The sequence below is a fragment of the Gopherus flavomarginatus genome, chromosome 1, assembly GCF_025201925.1.
Source record: "Gopherus flavomarginatus isolate rGopFla2 chromosome 1, rGopFla2.mat.asm, whole genome shotgun sequence".
Taxonomy (NCBI): domain Eukaryota; kingdom Metazoa; phylum Chordata; order Testudines; family Testudinidae; genus Gopherus; species Gopherus flavomarginatus.
This window is the reverse complement of record NC_066617.1, coordinates 100,246,471-100,262,005: the sequence shown is the minus strand read 5'-3', so window position 1 is coordinate 100,262,005 and position 15,535 is coordinate 100,246,471. Positions and strand designations below refer to the sequence as shown.

The 15,535-nt window shown below is 57.4% G+C and overlaps 2 protein-coding genes across 2 annotated transcripts; one reads left to right on the top strand and one right to left on the bottom strand.

Annotated features, from left to right (window-relative positions):
* Nucleotides 1-2,796: 2,796 nt before the first annotated feature.
* On the top strand, nucleotides 2,797-14,618 carry CDC42EP1 (CDC42 effector protein 1). Its single transcript, XM_050926991.1, has 3 exons — nucleotides 2,797-2,984; nucleotides 7,795-8,891; nucleotides 10,991-14,618. The coding sequence occupies exons 2-3, from the start codon at nucleotides 8,459-8,461 to the stop codon at nucleotides 11,806-11,808; spliced, it is 1,251 nt and encodes a 416-aa protein (XP_050782948.1). The 5' UTR covers nucleotides 2,797-2,984; nucleotides 7,795-8,458; the 3' UTR covers nucleotides 11,809-14,618.
* On the bottom strand, nucleotides 6,817-7,644 carry LOC127042772 (uncharacterized). The gene has a single exon (XM_050936092.1). It carries the CDS (start codon nucleotides 7,642-7,644, stop codon nucleotides 6,817-6,819), a length of 828 nt encoding a protein of 275 aa, XP_050792049.1.
* Nucleotides 14,619-15,535: the final 917 nt, after the last annotated feature.

The following is a 15,535-nucleotide window of genomic DNA, read 5'->3' as shown; positions in this document are numbered from 1 at the left end:
GAAAGGGCCTATCCTGCCCCTCTCCCCACTTCAGATGGCTTCCTCTAGTGGGGCAGCTCCTCTGCCAGGGAGAAAGGAGTGTTTCAGACATCACCTTCTACCCCTCAAATCTATAGGGCTGGCAGGTTTGCTACGCCAGTAACAAGTATTCCAGGAACGCGGGCTTTGCGTGTTAATAATATGTTGCCCTAATGAATCTGATCTCCCCTCACCCCCATGAGACAGAAAAAATTATCCTTGTTTTACAGATGGGGAAACTGAGGCTGATTTACCCAGGTCTGTTGCAGAACCAGGAATGGAATCTAACTCTCCACACTGTATTTTAGCCCCAAGGCTATCCTCCCCCACTAACACAGGTCTCGCTGCCCTGTGAGCGTGTACTCACACACAGTGCTATTAGCAGGACTCTCCATCCCATCCCTGGCCCACGATATTACATGGGGCCACAAGTAGCCTATCCAAACTTCATCGAAACCAGCCATAACAGTGAAACTCCCCAGAATCCTATCAATTTCGTGCTGCTGCTTGGAAAAATTCAGAGCAGCTGTAGAGGCATTCTGAACAGTGTGCAGACTCTGGAAGGTGACACAGCTCCTCTAACTTCCCCAAGCAGCACTAGCTACTCATGCATTGGAGCTAGTCATGTGGAAAGGGGAACCAAAGAGCAGAGGCCCGGGAAGGGGTGGAAAAGTGGTAGCAGCAGAGGCTCTGGAGGGTGTAAAAGAGATAGACATCTTCCACTACCAGGAGCTAGAAGAGGGTAGAGCTTCAAACTGATCAGACACTTTGTAGACAGAGGCCCATATCAAAGATGGAGTTTCCCAAGCAGAGTCCAGAGACAGCACCCCGGCACCCCAAGCAGTAAAAAAAAAAAAAGCCACAATCGTGATCGGCAGCACCTCCATCACGCCACTTTCTTCTTCGGTGGTAATTCGGCGGCAGGTCCTTCCCTCCGAGAGGGATCGAGGGACCTGCCACCGAAGAGCCCAATGTCCTGCCCCTTCCCCTTGGCCGCCCCAAGCACCTGCTTGCTGAGCTGGTGCCTGGAGCTGGCCCTGCCTGGCATAATCTCAGCAGCACCCAGGTGGAGATGCCAAGGGTCTGAGCTTCATTCCCATCTTCCATTTCTCCCTCTGGCTAGCAGCTGTGTAGCAATTTTTTCATGCCTGCCCTACTCAGTGCCAGAGAGCGCCATCTCCCCTCCTCTACCTAAAGACCCCCACATTGTGCCACCAGTGGGACCTTCCATTCCATTCTGGCCCAGAGCTCCCACACAGAGCCACAGGATCTCATCCCACCTCTACTTTGTACCTCCTATCAACCAGACACTCCACCCTACCTCTCCCAGGAGACTCCCCTCATGATGACATTAATGCAACATTCTCTCCTGCAGGATTTTTCACCACACTCCTGTAAAGGGACAAACCCCTGGTGATACCATGGAGATGATCCATACAGGTGCAGAAACCCTATGCAGTACCCCCAATAGGATCCTCCATCCCCACCCTACACAGTGCCACCACCAATGAGACCCTCCAGCCTTACCCTGCACAGGGCCACTAATGAGACCCTCTGTGATGTCCCAGGTCTTGAACTCAGGCCTGGGCCACTCCAGACAGCTGCCACATCCTGGCCTCCCAAGGTCTGTCAAAACCTGGTGGACTGAGAAGCTAGTAGGACTATTGCCTCAGCCAAGGCACCACCCACAGGGGCCCTGACTGGAAGATCCCCCGGTTCCACCAATTGGTCTAACCACACTTTTTAAGCCAGAAGGAGACACAGGAAGTTTGTTTGAGTGACAAGGTGATTTCCTGTTGTGGCAACATTGGACCGTATTTGTGCCTGCCTCTTGCACCCAACCCTGTTCCTGATTCCTGCGCGGCTCCTGCCTGTGCTACTGTTCCCATGGTGCTCCTGCTCTAGGCTTATCCCTGTCTCTCCTCCCGTTCCTACCCTTATGCCTCACCTCCAGCCATCAGTTACCAGTCCTAGTTCTGACTTCTGACCCAACTCTGACTTGGCCCCAGCTCTGGTAACTGGCAGTTGACTCTCGTGCAGACTCTTGGCTTTGTTCCCCAACCTGGACTCCTGCTCTGACTACTAGGCAAGATTGCCTACATCCTGCTCCTTAACACCATCTTTCCTGACCCTGCACAGTGCTGCCAGTGAAACTCTCCATCCTCACCCTGATCAGTGCCCCTAAGAAGACCTTCCTCCCAACCCTACCCAGAGACCCTGCTCAGTTCTACTAATGGGACCCTCCCTCCAAGCCAGCTGGAGCTCTCCTCATCCCTTGCTGGTAAAACGGGGATGTGTGTGGCAGGGACAGTCCTGGAGTAAAACTATAGTGAGGGAGGTGAATCTCAGCATTCTCAAGGACTGGGATGCCCTCAGACATGTTCTTAGTGAGGTGTGCATCACACGGCAATTCTTAGCCTTGCTGGCCACACCCAGTCACCTGTGGGCAGTGCTGTTGCACAGCACACACAGGCTGGGGCAAGGGACCTCTGACCCAGCCATGGCTTCCTGATAGACAGACTCAACTAGACACAGGCGTTCTCTGAGGCTGCTCTCTTGATGAGGGTGAGATCCTGCCGACCCAGGCACAAGGGGTAGTGGGGAGAGAGGGGGCAGAACAGGGGCTCCTGCAATCTTTTCTCCTGGACAGTTGGACTAACTCCCTCTTTTTCTCTGGCCTCCTTTCCCAGACAGCTGAGGATTGGTCAGTAAATGTGGAGACCCCACCCACCGCTCCCACATCCCCTCCCCATTCCCTTCTCCCTCCCTCCACTGACACCAGTGCTCCTGCACAGCAGCCAAGGAACAGCGCAGAGAAGGGGGAGACTGCTGAGGAGCCAGCCCCCAAGCAGTGGGAAAGGGGGTCACCTCCCCTGGGAGCGGCAGCACTTCACCAAGAGCCACAGGGAACGTTTGAAACCTCGGAGAACTTTTCTTTTTTTAAACCTTTTTTTTTTTTCAAAAAGGTAAAAGCTAAAGTTAAGATTTGACGGGCATGGGGGAAAGTTCAGTGGAGCAGAGGGCAAGCGAAGGAAGGCGCGTGTGGTGGGGTGTTGGAGAACCAGGGGTTTGAAGGAGGGGGTAGGGAATGGGGGAAAGGGAAATATGGCAGAAGAAGGGGAAGGGAAGAGGGGAATGTGGAAGGAGGGGGAGGAGAGGAAGGGGGATATGGCAGAAGAGAGAGGGATGGGGGGGTGGAGGGAGGGATGCAGAAGAAGAGGGGGAAGAAGGGGCACTGAGGCAGCAGGAGAGCTGGGAGGGTTGTAGGGTTCCCTCTGCCTTCCTGCGCTCAACTGTGACCACTCATTCCTGCAGAGTCTGAGAGAGACTTTTTTTTCCTAACAGGAAAGGGAGTAGTTTTGTTTTTGTTTTGTTTTCAAGGGTTGGGGGGGCAAAAAGTGCTACATTTGGAATTCGAGTCTCAGCCTCAATGCGGGTCTGTTCCAAAAAACCCCTACGTGATCTATCTATATATATAGCAGCAGGCGCCCGGGAGCTCAGCGGTGCTTTATTCTAGCACACACAGTCTGCATTTCTCCTGTGCTCAGAGGAGCTGGAGATGGTCCTGTCTAGGCCATTCTGCACTGGACTGTCCCCTATAGCATCCCCTATAGCACGCTTCAATCTGGTTTTACATGATCCAAGCAATGGGGCTGTTGTTTCCTCTGAGAGACTCTTCCACAGCTTGATAGGCCCTCCCGGCTAGGAATGTTCTCCCAATTTCCAGCCCACATTTCCCTTCGCTCCTCCCCGTCCCGATGTTCCTCAGACCACCCTGGACATCTCCTCTCTCTCCTGGGCCTTTACACCCTGGGGGCGGGCATGTGGTGGGGGAGTCTGCGTTTGGCAGTCCTGCTCGTCTGGATCACTTTTCCCCTGTCTGCTTTCCTCCCATCCCAGCGGAGACAAATCAGTGGAAACCAGCTGAAGTCAGGGAGCGGGGAGGCTGGAGAGATGTTGGCAGTCTGATTGTGGCTTGCCTTTTGGGGGCCCCTGGGGAAAGGGGAGAGGCGGGGAGGATTAAGGAGAAGGGGAGCTGTTGGAGAGGGAAAGGGCCCAGCCGTTGCAGTGATGGGCTGTAACACAGACACAGTAGGAGGAATAGAACGCATGCCCTGGCTGACCCTTTGCTCAGAGAATCACGAGTTTCACTTGGATGAAAGACTAACTGGAGTGGAGCTGCAAACGAGAGAGACCAGGTGGGAAGGCAGGGTTCTGAGCGCCTCTGTTGATTTGGGGCGGCCACACACCAGCGGGGGCTGACAGGCAAGAAGGAAAGGGGTGACAGGGACAGGCCGGCGACAGAAGGCCTGCCCTGCAGCCTGGATTTGGCATTGCAGGGGAGGGCAGTGCCAGCTAGAGGCAGGAGGGGGCTGCTGAAATCCAGACTGTGGTTGTGGGCTAGTCATTTTTGTGGTAGTGAGGGAAAGAACGAAGGGGAGAAAAGTACCCGCCTCCTCCTCCAAGGATCCCGCCAGGCAGGGAATGGGCCCACAACCCCCAGCCCAGATCGGCCTTTTGCTGAACACCACCTCTCTCCTGCCCCCCTTCCCCTCTTCTTTCTGCTCTGACTCTGCTGTAGCCTTGAGCATCTGGCCCCCATGTGCCCCAAGGAGAGGGAGACTCCTGGGGGGGAGGGGGAATGCAGGGGCACAGCTCATCCCCTCTCCCTGTTCTCTGAGCCTGGCCCAAGGCCAGGGGAGCTGGAGTGCTGGGAACCATCTCAACCGCCCCACTGCCTTACCTGCACAGGGGGCTCGGCTCTTCCTGGCCCCGGGATGGCTCAGCGAGGCTGCAGGGGGCGGGCAGGGGCCCTGGCAAATTCCCCTGCTTTCCCTACCCCCATCCTTTTCTTGCCTGGCCCAACGGGTGCAAGCTGTGGCTGTGGGGAGGGGTCTTCATGGGGGGAAGGGGGGAGCCAACCCCCCAGCTGGAGGCAGTGGGGAATTCACACAGCCCAGTAGGAGCCCAGCCCAGAGGGGAAGCCTGGATCCCCATTGTAGCCAGGCCTGGCTGATCCCCAAGCACCCCCACACCACATGCCTAGCAGGTCTCAGCTGAGAAGGGAGAGCTCCCCCAGTTTCTCCATCAGCAAGGAGGCGGGCCCCTAGGAGCCATGGGGTTAGAGGACCCCAGGAAACAGGCTCCCTGCCCCCCGATCCCCAGGGAAACAGCCAATGGTTGCAGTGGATTTCAAAGGGAGTTTTGTTTTGCATTTGCCAACCTCTACCCCCTGGCAGATAAGAGGGGCCCTGGGTGAGCAAACAAGGCTGGAGCGGCGAAGGACACGTGGCGCCAGTGGTGACGGAGACTCATGGCCAGCGTTCCCGGAGCATAGCCCTCCCTGGCACCTGCTCCCTGTCAAGGTGACTTGCAGGCAGCAGCACAGGGGAACGTGGCAGGGAGGGGAGCACAGAGCAGGAGGCTGAAATGGGCTGGGAGCGTAGCTGGGGACAGGACAAAGGGTGGCTCTGTTGGGGACAAGGGCCAAGGAGCACTGGAAATGCCACTAGCGGGGGGTATTGGCTGGGTTTATCACTGATCTCCTGGAGTCTGTTCTGGCATTCCTCCTTCTCCCCCACCCTACTTCCTCCACACCATCACTCCGCCTAGACCCGTGCACACATAGCCACAGAGCATGTCTGTGCTCTCCAGCTGCAAGGCAGAACCTCAGGGGCTGGCCCATAGGTAATCTCACCCCCAGCCCTCCAAGAGTCCTCCAGACCCCAGCCCGGCCAGCAACCTGTCTGGCTCACTCCTCCCTGTCGCAAATCCTGCTGAAAGGACCCAGCCCTGCCCCTCAGTGTAGGAACCAAGGTGTCTTCCTCTGGCCCTGGGGCTGAACTTACCTGGGCAGGGAGAACATGCCAAGGTGCCAGCAGCGTTTGGCCCATTGATTATTCACCTGCTGTGTTGGCAGAGGACTGCTCAGTGGAGGCCTGGAGTGGAGCAGCCTCCAGGGGATTCTGAAATGGCAACACTCCACAATGCAAAGCTGATCTGAACAGCTACCCTGACCCATTCAGGGCTGGACAGCAAGACTGAGAGTCTGCTAGGAGAGAAACTTGGCTTAATCTGGGACCAGGAGCCCAGAGACAGCCTGACCTACTGACACAGTCTGCCTACTTATTTCCAGGCTGCCTATCGCTATAATATTTAGGGACGGACTATTTGTGCACAGACTGAGAGCTGGCTCCCAATCCCAGCTTGGCTGCTGGCTTGCTGACCTTGGACAAGACACATCGTCTCTCTGTGACTCAGTTTCCCTGCCTCCAGAATGGGGGGTGCAGGGGCTGATGCTTAATACGGTAGCATTGGTGAAGTGCTTTGTGAATCTTGGAGAGAAATTGCCGTAGAAATGCAAAAGAATTCCCCAGTAATCATAATATTTAATGTATTTCTTTCCCTTTCCAGCTACCCCGTGGGTTGGGCTCGGGCACAGGCCTGGGGGGATACAAGTTCAGCAGTGGGGTCGGACGTAGGGCAGGCGCAGGTGCGGGGGTGGGCAGGCATAGGGTCGGGGGTGGGTACAGGTTCAGAGGTGGGGTCGGGTGCAGATGCAGGGGCGGGTGCAGGTTCGAAGGTGGGTGAAGATGCAGGGGTGGGGCGGACGCAGGTTCGAAGGGGAGTGCTGATGCGGGGTCGGGGATGGGGTCGGACGCAGGTTCGAAGGCGGGTGCTGATGTGGGGTCGGGGGTGGGGTCGGACGCAGGTTCGAAGGCAGGTGCCGAAGCGGGGTCGGGGGTGGAGTCGGGCGCAGGTTCAAAGGCTGGTGCAGATGCGGGAGTGGGCACAGGTTCAAAGGCGGGTGCCGATGTGGGGGCGGGGGTGGAGTCGGGCGCAGGTTCGAAGGAAGGTGCCGAAGCGGGGTCGGGGTGGAGTCGGGTGCAAGTTCGAAGGTGGGTGCAGATGAAGGGGCAGGCTCAGGTTTGAAGGCGGGTGCAGATACAGGGGCAGGGGTGGGGTCGAGTGCAGGTTCGAAGGCGGGTGCAGATGCAGGGGCGGGGGTGGGGTCGAGTGCAGGTTCGAAGGCGGGTGCAGATGCTGGGGCGGGGGTGGGGTCGAGTGCAGGTTCGAAGGCGGGTGCAGATGCAGGGGCGGGGGTGGGGTCGAGTGCAGGTTCGAAGGTGGGTGCAGATGCAGGGGCGGGGGTGGGGTCGAGTGCAGGTTCGAAGGCGGCTGCAGATGCAGGGGTGGGGTCGAGTGCAGGTTTGAAGGTGGGTGCAGATGCAGGGGCGGGGGTGGGGTCGAGTGCAGGTTCGAAGGTGGGTGCAGATGCAGGGGCGGGGGTGGGGTCAAGTGCAGGTTCGAAGGTGGGTGCAGATGCAGGGGCGGGGGTGGGGTCGAGTGCAGGTTCGAAGGTGGGTGCAGATGCAGAGGCGGGGGTGGGGTCGAGTGCAGGTTCGAAGGCGGGTGCAGATGCAGGGGCAGGGGTGGGGTCGAGTGCAGGTTTGAAGGCGGGTGCAGATGCAGGGGCAGGGGTGGGGTCGAGTGCAGGTTTGAAGGTGGGTGCAGGTTCGAAGGCGGGTGCAGATGCAGGGGAAGGCGGAGGTTCGGGGTTGAGCACAGGTTCAGAGGTAAGTGCAGTCGCACGGGTGGTGTCGGGCACAGGTCCAGAGTGTCCATTCTTATTTCACCTGGCCCGTCCCTCCCCAGGCGTTGGCATTACCCTTTCCTGGCAGGAACCCTGCAGAGCACCCCGGTAACTCACTCCTGTAGCCAGAACAGTCCGAAAATCTCACCCTGAGCCTTCACCTTTGCTGTTGTCATTTTTAGGCTGTCTTACATCAGGATCAAGGAGTTTGCCCTGAGTTCCCCCCCTTCGGCTGTGACCTGCTGCCCCATCTGCCAGCCACTCCCACGCTAGCAGGCAGTGGGGGCGGAAGTGGGGAGATGGAGGATGGCGGATTAACATTAATCCCCAGCTTTGCTTACTTCCAGCCGCACGAGAGCTCCAGCGGCAGCAGCCAGGGTGACGACTGACTCCTTGGAGATACCTTCGCTCCAGCCCTGCCGTCCTACCTGTCCAGGGCCAAGCAGGACTCTCCGCACCCACCTGGAGAGATGAGGATCCAGAGGCCTGCACTTAATAGCAGAAGCTGCTAGGGGTGAGCCAGTTTGGAAAAGCCTCCCCTGGACAGTTTAATGAGTGCTGTGGAAAGCAATTACCCAGAAGGAGTGCCGAACTGGAGAAAGGACAGGCCCACACTCCCGCCGGCCGCTCTAAGGCGTCTCCAAAGATCGGGAGCAGGGGCTGGTCCTGGGAGCAGCGCCCCAGCCCAGGACACGACCCAGCCGAAAGGAGGGGGTAGCATGAGTGATGGGGAATCCGGGGGCGTGACAAGCCTCTGTGACCCCATTGGAATTTGTGCCCCCTCACACTGAAGGCCAGTTTCCTGTGTTTTAGGGGTGAGGGTGTGGAGTAACAACGGGGTGTGACATGAGTCTTGGGAAGCTACCGGTGCTTGGCTGGGTGTCGGGCTCCCATGGCAAACGCCGGTTGAAATCGGAGCTGACGCCGGACATGATCAGCCCACCGTTGGGGGACTTCCGGCACACCATGCACGTGGGGCGTGGCGGGGATGTCTTCGGGGACACCTCCTTCCTCAGCAACCACGGTGGCACCGAGACGGCCAAAGCCAACAACTTCTTCGCCCGGACCCTGCGGCACGTGCGGAGGACGCCACTGAGGAACCGGGGCAGCGGGAGCAAGGCCGAAGCCTCGCCCGCCCCCCCAGACATCTCGCCCATCATCAAGAACGCCGTGTCGCTGCCACAGCTCAACGAGGGGACGTATGGGAGCAGCAGCCCGGCTGGGAAGTTCGCCTTCAAGAGCGCTCCAAACAACGTGTCCGAGACACACTATGCTTATGGTGAGTAGTCCTGTAGTGGGGGCATGGGCTTCGGAGACATCAGTGCTATTCCCGGCTGTGTCGCTGAAACCAGGGCAAGTCCCTGCCCACTCTCCTGTGCCTCAGTTTCCCCATCTGTGCAATCTCCATCTCTGGATGGACCGGCCTATTTAAGAGCTATGATCAAGGGAGTTCCTGGTCCCGGTGAATCCCAGAATGATCCTTTTCTGAGATACACCCTTAGCCCCCAGTTGTTCCTCCCCCGAACCCACTTCCCCTCAACTTAACCTGTTAACGGCCCTGCAGAGCTCAGGCCATTATGGGCGGGATATAGTTTCTCACCTCTGATCCACCAGCTCCAGTCCAGTGCTGGGGTGGTAGTAACCCAAGGTCGTTCCCATCTGATGGCCAATTGGTGGCCTGTGGGAAATGAGTCGGGAGAGGGGCAGGTCTCGAGCCACCTCCTATGAGAGAAACTTGTTCACAGACAGCAAGGGAGACTCACTGTCCCCCTGGCTGCCTCAGGGTGAAAATGGGCCACCGAGCCTGCGTGCCTCACTAGGAACGGTCCATCCAGTGTGAAGAGGAAGCACCGGGGGAAGAGGCTGAGCTGCTGGCGTTCACACAGAAGGGCTGTCTCCAGCCCCACAGCGAAGAAAGGAGTGGGGGGTGATTTAGGTGAACTTTACTGCTCCTGGGAGTAGGCAGCGGGCGATGTCCCCCCAGCCAGCCAGCTCTGGAGACACAGCCCAGTGAGAGGCAGTGGCCTAATGGTTAAAGCACTGAATTGGGAGTCAGGAGACCTGGGCTCTATTTCCTAGCTCTGCCCCTGGCCTGCTGGGTGACCTTGGGCAAGTCACTTCCCCTGTCCCGTGCCTCAGTTTCCCCATCTGTAAAATGAGGAGGATGTAAAACGCTTTATCATCTGCTGAGGAAATGCGCTGTGTAAGAGCTGGGCATTGTTACTATTTCTGGGCCTGCAGCCCCCCGCTTATCCAGTGCCCCCCCTCCATGCCCCCAATGGCTCTGCTGATGCTCCTCCCGGTTGCCCTGTTCCAGCCCTGGCTCCCTGTCCAGGCCCCTCAGTCCTGGCTATGTCTGAGCGACGCTCTGGCGGGTGCCAGGGGCTGGGTTCTTTAGCACAAAGGCCGCGTTCTCCAAACGCAGAGGCCCAGCTCAGCATTTCCCGTGGCACTAATGCTCAGGTCAGTGTGACCAGTGTGGGAGTGGCTGGGCCTGGGCCAGGGACAGGCAGCGAAGGTGGCATGGTGCAATGCTGCCACCTGCCGGTCACAGGTTATACAGCCATTCCAGTGAAAATAGTTTCCAAGGGCTGATCACCCGTCACTCTCTCAAGGTCACCCTCTCAACTCTTGGCAGAGACCAGTTCCAGCATGTGCTGTTATCTTCCAGTTTGGCTGGGCCATGGGTGTCCGGCACTGAGCAGTCCTTAAACAGCGGGACTGATTCCCATCTTCCCTAGCACCGGCAAGTCATGTTACAGTGGAATGTAACTGGTGCTAGTTTTCACTAGTACAAGCCAGACTTTCCCAATACTGAGCAGGCACTACTAGATCAGGGGTAGGCAACCTATGGCACGTGTGCCAAAGGCGGCATGCAAGCTGATTTTCAGTGGCACTCATGCTGCCCAGGTCCTGGCCACCGGTCTGGGGGGCTTTGCATTTTAATTTTAAATGCTTTTTAAACATTTTTAAAACCTTATTTACTTTACATACAACAATAGTTTAGTTATATATTATAGACATAGAAAGAGACCTTCTAAAAACGTTAAAATGTATTACTGGCACGCGAAACCTTAAATTAGAGGGAATAAATGAAGATTCGGCACAGCACTTCTGAAAGGTTGCCAACCTCTGCACTAGATGGTGAAATTGCTCCTAGGCTGTCTAGCAAAGTGATCCATATGAGAGTGATTGATCCCAATATAGCCCAGCTGACATGTGTGACTTGTCTATCCCTGGTCACATACAGTCACTAGTCCCAGTCTCCCATAGCACAGGCCAGTCCGTCCCCACCCAATGTGACAGTTGCTGCCTCCCCCTGTCTCTTGTGCAGTGCCAGAGGCTTCCCACTCACCAAAAGGCTCCTTGTCCTTTCAGGGCTGGAGTCCGGGTTCTGCACCATCCCGCGTGCCCCGCGCTCAGAGAAGGCCCGAGAGAGCTCCTTCCCCGCAGAAGCAGAGCTCCAGCGCTCGGACTCCCTGCTGTCCTTCCGCCTGGACCTTGGGCCCTCCCTTATGAGCGAGCTCCTCCAGGTCATCAGCTTCACAGAAGCCATGGACAGCAGTGACAAGAGGGAGGAAGCCAGGGCCCTGGCTGGCGGCCAGGCTGCATCGCCCCTTGCCCTGCATGGCGAGTGGGTTGAGGCCGGGGTCCCTCAGGGATCAGGGACACCCAATGCCAGGTGTATAGAGGGCGACATAGCAGAAAGCCTCTGGGGCCACTCCAGGCAGGGGACCAGCTCCCCATCGGGACACTTGGTGCATGCCAATGGAGATGCTCATACCCTAGAGCATGCTGAGGAGGGGCCTGCCTATGCTGGGAGCGGGCACCAGAGCCCTGCATGGGCCTCAGCACCCGCTGAGGAGCTGGGGTCGCTCCCGAAAGACAGTCTGTGGCAGGGGCACTGGAATGACTGCAGCATGGAGGCGGGAAAGTTCCACCGGGCTGCCCAGGTCCTGGCTCGCCACTACAGCGCGAGAGGTGCACATGGCAGCCTAGAGGAAGAGGAGGAGGGGCCCCGGGAGAGCCCGGTTGTCAGCTCGTGGCGGGCGGAGAAGGCTAGGTGGAGTCACAGCGAGGAAGAGGAGGCTGCGCTCTCAGCTGTGCGGGAGGGGGAGGCCACAGCTGGGGAGGGCCGCAGTGACTCCTTTGAGTACGCCGACGAGGAGGAAGAGGATGATGAAGTGAAGGTCTGAACAGCCACCGTCTCCTGTGGCCTTGGGATTCCCCAGCCCTCCCCGAGAGACGTCAGCTGTCCGGGGGCCAGTGCCCCTTGGGAGCTGTGAACCCCTCCTGCCGCAGAGGGTTGATGGGGATGGAGGCAGGGAAAGCAGCTCTTTGATCCGCCCAGTGCCCTGAGCAGGCCCCGCCTTCCCCAAAGGGCAGGTCATGCTAATGGGGAAATCGCAATGATCGCATGCCCCTTCCCTCTCCTCCTTTCTCTCATTCGAAATGAGGCTCCTGCTCCCTGGGAGGCTGGGCTGGTAAGGGAGGCTGGGCTGGTAAGCCCTCAGCAAGCAACGAACAGGAGCAGACAGCCAGAGAAAGCACTCCAGCCGCACAGCTCACGCCCCGCGTCCCCCTGAGCTAGAGGCCTGGGGCAGGCTTGCTTCTGAGTCGGCCATCCCAGGCTGGAGCAGCACAGCGTTCTCCCTCCTCTTCTCTCTGGGGCCTGAGCGCTCTTGGCTGTTCGTCCAGCGCACGGCTGGGCCTGAGGATTGAACCAGGTTCTGCCATGCAGCACCACACAGCACTGTCAGCGAGTGGGCTGGGCTAGTCTCACACAGCTCCTACCAGCCCTCGCCAGTTCTGTTGCCTTCAGCCAGCGGCCATACCGCTGGGCTAGCTAATTCCTGGTTCCCTCCTGCCAAGGCCTGCCCTATTAAGCCAGTTATGGGGCCTCCCTTCCCCCCTGAGGCCATTCCAAGGGCACAACAATCCCCTCCCCATGGAGCAGGCAGCAGATTGGGGAGTTCTCCACCTGAGTGGGGTGGCCCTCCTTCCTTGAGCTGGTGCAGGGCTGTGCTCAGGGAGAAAGGCAGGTGTGGCTCTTATCCTCCAGCAGTACCGTGAGCTGGAGACTCTGAGGCTGGTTCGAGAGAGCCAGCTCCTCCACTCCACAGATTTGGGGAGGAGCTCCCCCTACCCCACCCCCCAAGTTCCTGCCACACTGTCCTCGGGGAGGTATTGAGAGCAGCAATACAGGAGGCTCAATGGAGGTGGGGGTGCAGCCAGCAATGACTTGGTATCCAAATGCAGCACAGCCGGGGAAATCATGACATGGCCCTTAACCTGGGCACCAAGGAGTCCTGCCAGAGTCAGGCGTCAAAACTCATGAGATTTTTCAAAGCTGTAAGTGGTGGGTTCTTTCCATTTGCCCTCCGGTGCTGGACTGCGCCGAGGGGCTGTTTCAAGGTTTCCCCCACAACCAGGAGAGCTAGAAACTTCCTGTTGTTGTGTAATGAAAGCTGGGAGGCTCGGGCAGTAACTGGCTTTGGCAGCTGGGCCTTCAGGGGAAACACCAAATAGCGCTAGAGTTGCAACAACGTCGTTAGTGTTGGCAATGCTGCGACTCCAGTAATCAGGCAGAATAAGGTCCCGCTGCCCTTGCCCCCAGTAGACCCCCTCCATACCCCAGAGGGGACACCCCCAAACTCCAATACTCCCTTCCACCCCCTCTTAGAACAAGAACATTTTCTCTGTGCTATAGTGTTCAACCCAGGCAGTTGAAAGGGGGGCTGCTCTTAGTCTGGGCAGCTGTTCCAGAGATGGGTTCCCATTGACACTATTTAGAGGGGTCTAAACTCGCCTCCCTCCAACGCACTTCCCCTTTCTGGTGTCCTTTTGCCAGCATGGGGTAGGGGCTGCTCACTGTGATCCTTGTGTCTCTGGGCAACGCGGCCCCTTGGAAGGAGCCACTCCCCACGCTGCCCTGCATGCGGACACGTTCACACAGAGAGGGCTTTGTGCCACAGCCCGGAGCAGGAATGACTGGGGTGGTGAGGTCATTCCACTGGCCCGCACAGCATGCCCATTGTTCGCCCAGGGCCCGCGAGCCTGTGGCCGGGGGGATCCCGTGCCCACGCTCCCACTGCCCGGTCGCCCCGGGGGTCTGTGTCTGTCAGGGAGCACACGAGAGCATTATAACCAGGCTTTGACACTGGGTAGGAAGAGTCCTAGGAGCCCGTTCTGCTCCCCACACAGGCCCTGGAGCTGCCAGCTCACTGATCTCATCACACTGCAGGCAGCTGCTCAGCCTTTCACGCTCAGCCATGGGGGGAGAGAGGACTGAAGTGAGCGGGAGCTACAGGTGCCCAGCAGGGCTCTAGAGTGTAGAGTCCAGAGCCTGCAACCATTGCTACGCATCACTGCCCCCACCCTAGGAGCCAGGGTCTTTCTCAGGCTCACCCTGCTCATTCACGTTTGTCACAGAAGCTCCATACCAAAGATCCACCTCCAAGGAACATCCCAGCTGTCTCCCTTTGCAGCCTGTGCACTTATTATTGATCTTATTAAAAAAGTTTTTGATACTATTCTCTCCTCTGATGATTCTTCCCATGCCCCAGCCAGCCCCAGGCTTTCAGCCTGCAGAACAGCAGCAAATCAGTCTACTCTCTCTGCACTTTCAGACTCCAGGGAGTCATCTCCTCCCAGCACCCAGTGCCTGAACTCCCTCCCTGCATTGGTATTCTCTGCACTTCCAGTCCTGGGACTCCTGAGAAAATAGGATTTGCTACCCCATCTCAGATCACTGGACCAGCCATTCTGGTCCCTACGCTCCTGCTGTGACCTATACGTGTTGCATCAGAGGAAAGCAAAACCCCAGTAATGCTGGCCAAGGTGAGGAGATTCCATCTTCACCCCAGCAGAGATCAGTTTACACCTTGCATCTAGAGCCCTGATTATCCTGCTCATAGCCAGCCTGGCTACAAATGTTATCAACCAGCCCTAGCCCTTGAGCCTGCAGCAGTGAGTTCCACAGGCCGACAACATATGTTATGAAAGTTATTTGTTCTGCATTTTACTGAATGACCCTCAAACACTGGAGCAGAGTGGACATAGAAGGGAAGGAGCAGTGTGTGCTCCTTTAGGGGAGTCTCTCTAAATATCAGTCTCTTCCATGCTTGGCCTTTGCCAACTAAATAACCCTAACATTTGCTATCCTTATATCCTGAGCATATGCATTGCCAGACTGGATCCAACCCAAGGGCCAGGTAGCCCAGTGTCCTGTCTCTGACCGTGGCCAGCAGCAGATGCTGGAGAGGAAGGAGTAAGAACCCTGCACTAGTCAGCTATGGATGAGCTGTCCCAGTTCTTCCTCACCCCCACTTGTTAGAAGTTGGCTCTTCTCTGAAGCCACTTTAAGCCTAGTGAGGCGTGTCCCTTTGTGGGGCTTTGGGGGAGTCACATCTAATGTCTGTTTTCCCTGTGCTGGGAACCCTTGTCCTGGACAGTCAGAGGGCAAGACTGCCCCCTGCTGGTACCAAAGACTTCCTATATTTCAGCTGTGTGGGGTGGAGGGGAGTTACCCATAATGCTTCAAGCCAGTTTTTCTCCAGCGCCATTCCCCCTGTGGCATGTGAACCTCTGGAGTGAGTCACTGCAACTTTAACCAGAGCGGTTTCACCAGACATTAGGTAGTGCCAGCCCATGTGAACGACGCAAGCTGACACAGGTTTCATTAACTTGCAGTTCCAAAGCCTCCCCCTCTCTCTCACCCACACTGACTGAGATAAGATATGGGAAAGGCTGGGTAATGGATAACTTGGCTGGAATTTCCCAGCTGATAAGAGACACAGTGAGAAGAATGAAGGAGATGAGGAATATTCTTATCTCTTGCTGGATGCAAGCACTTATTAACACCTGTGCAGTTGCATCCTCAATGCTGTGCCTGGTACGGGGCGGGGGCGGGTCAAGCCACCT

Bases quoted from the DNA above. Each gene is read 5' to 3' on its own strand.
- LOC127042772 (XM_050936092.1), bottom strand. From the start codon at position 7,644: ATGGACACTCTGGACCTGTGCCCGACACCACCCGTGCGACTGCACTTA.
- CDC42EP1 (XM_050926991.1), top strand. From the start codon at position 8,459: ATGAGTCTTGGGAAGCTACCGGTGCTTGGCTGGGTGTCGGGCTCCCAT. The intron at 8,892-10,990 runs GTGAGTAGTCCT...TTGTCCTTTCAG, and splicing joins CGAGACACACTATGCTTATG to GGCTGGAGTCCGGGTTCTGC.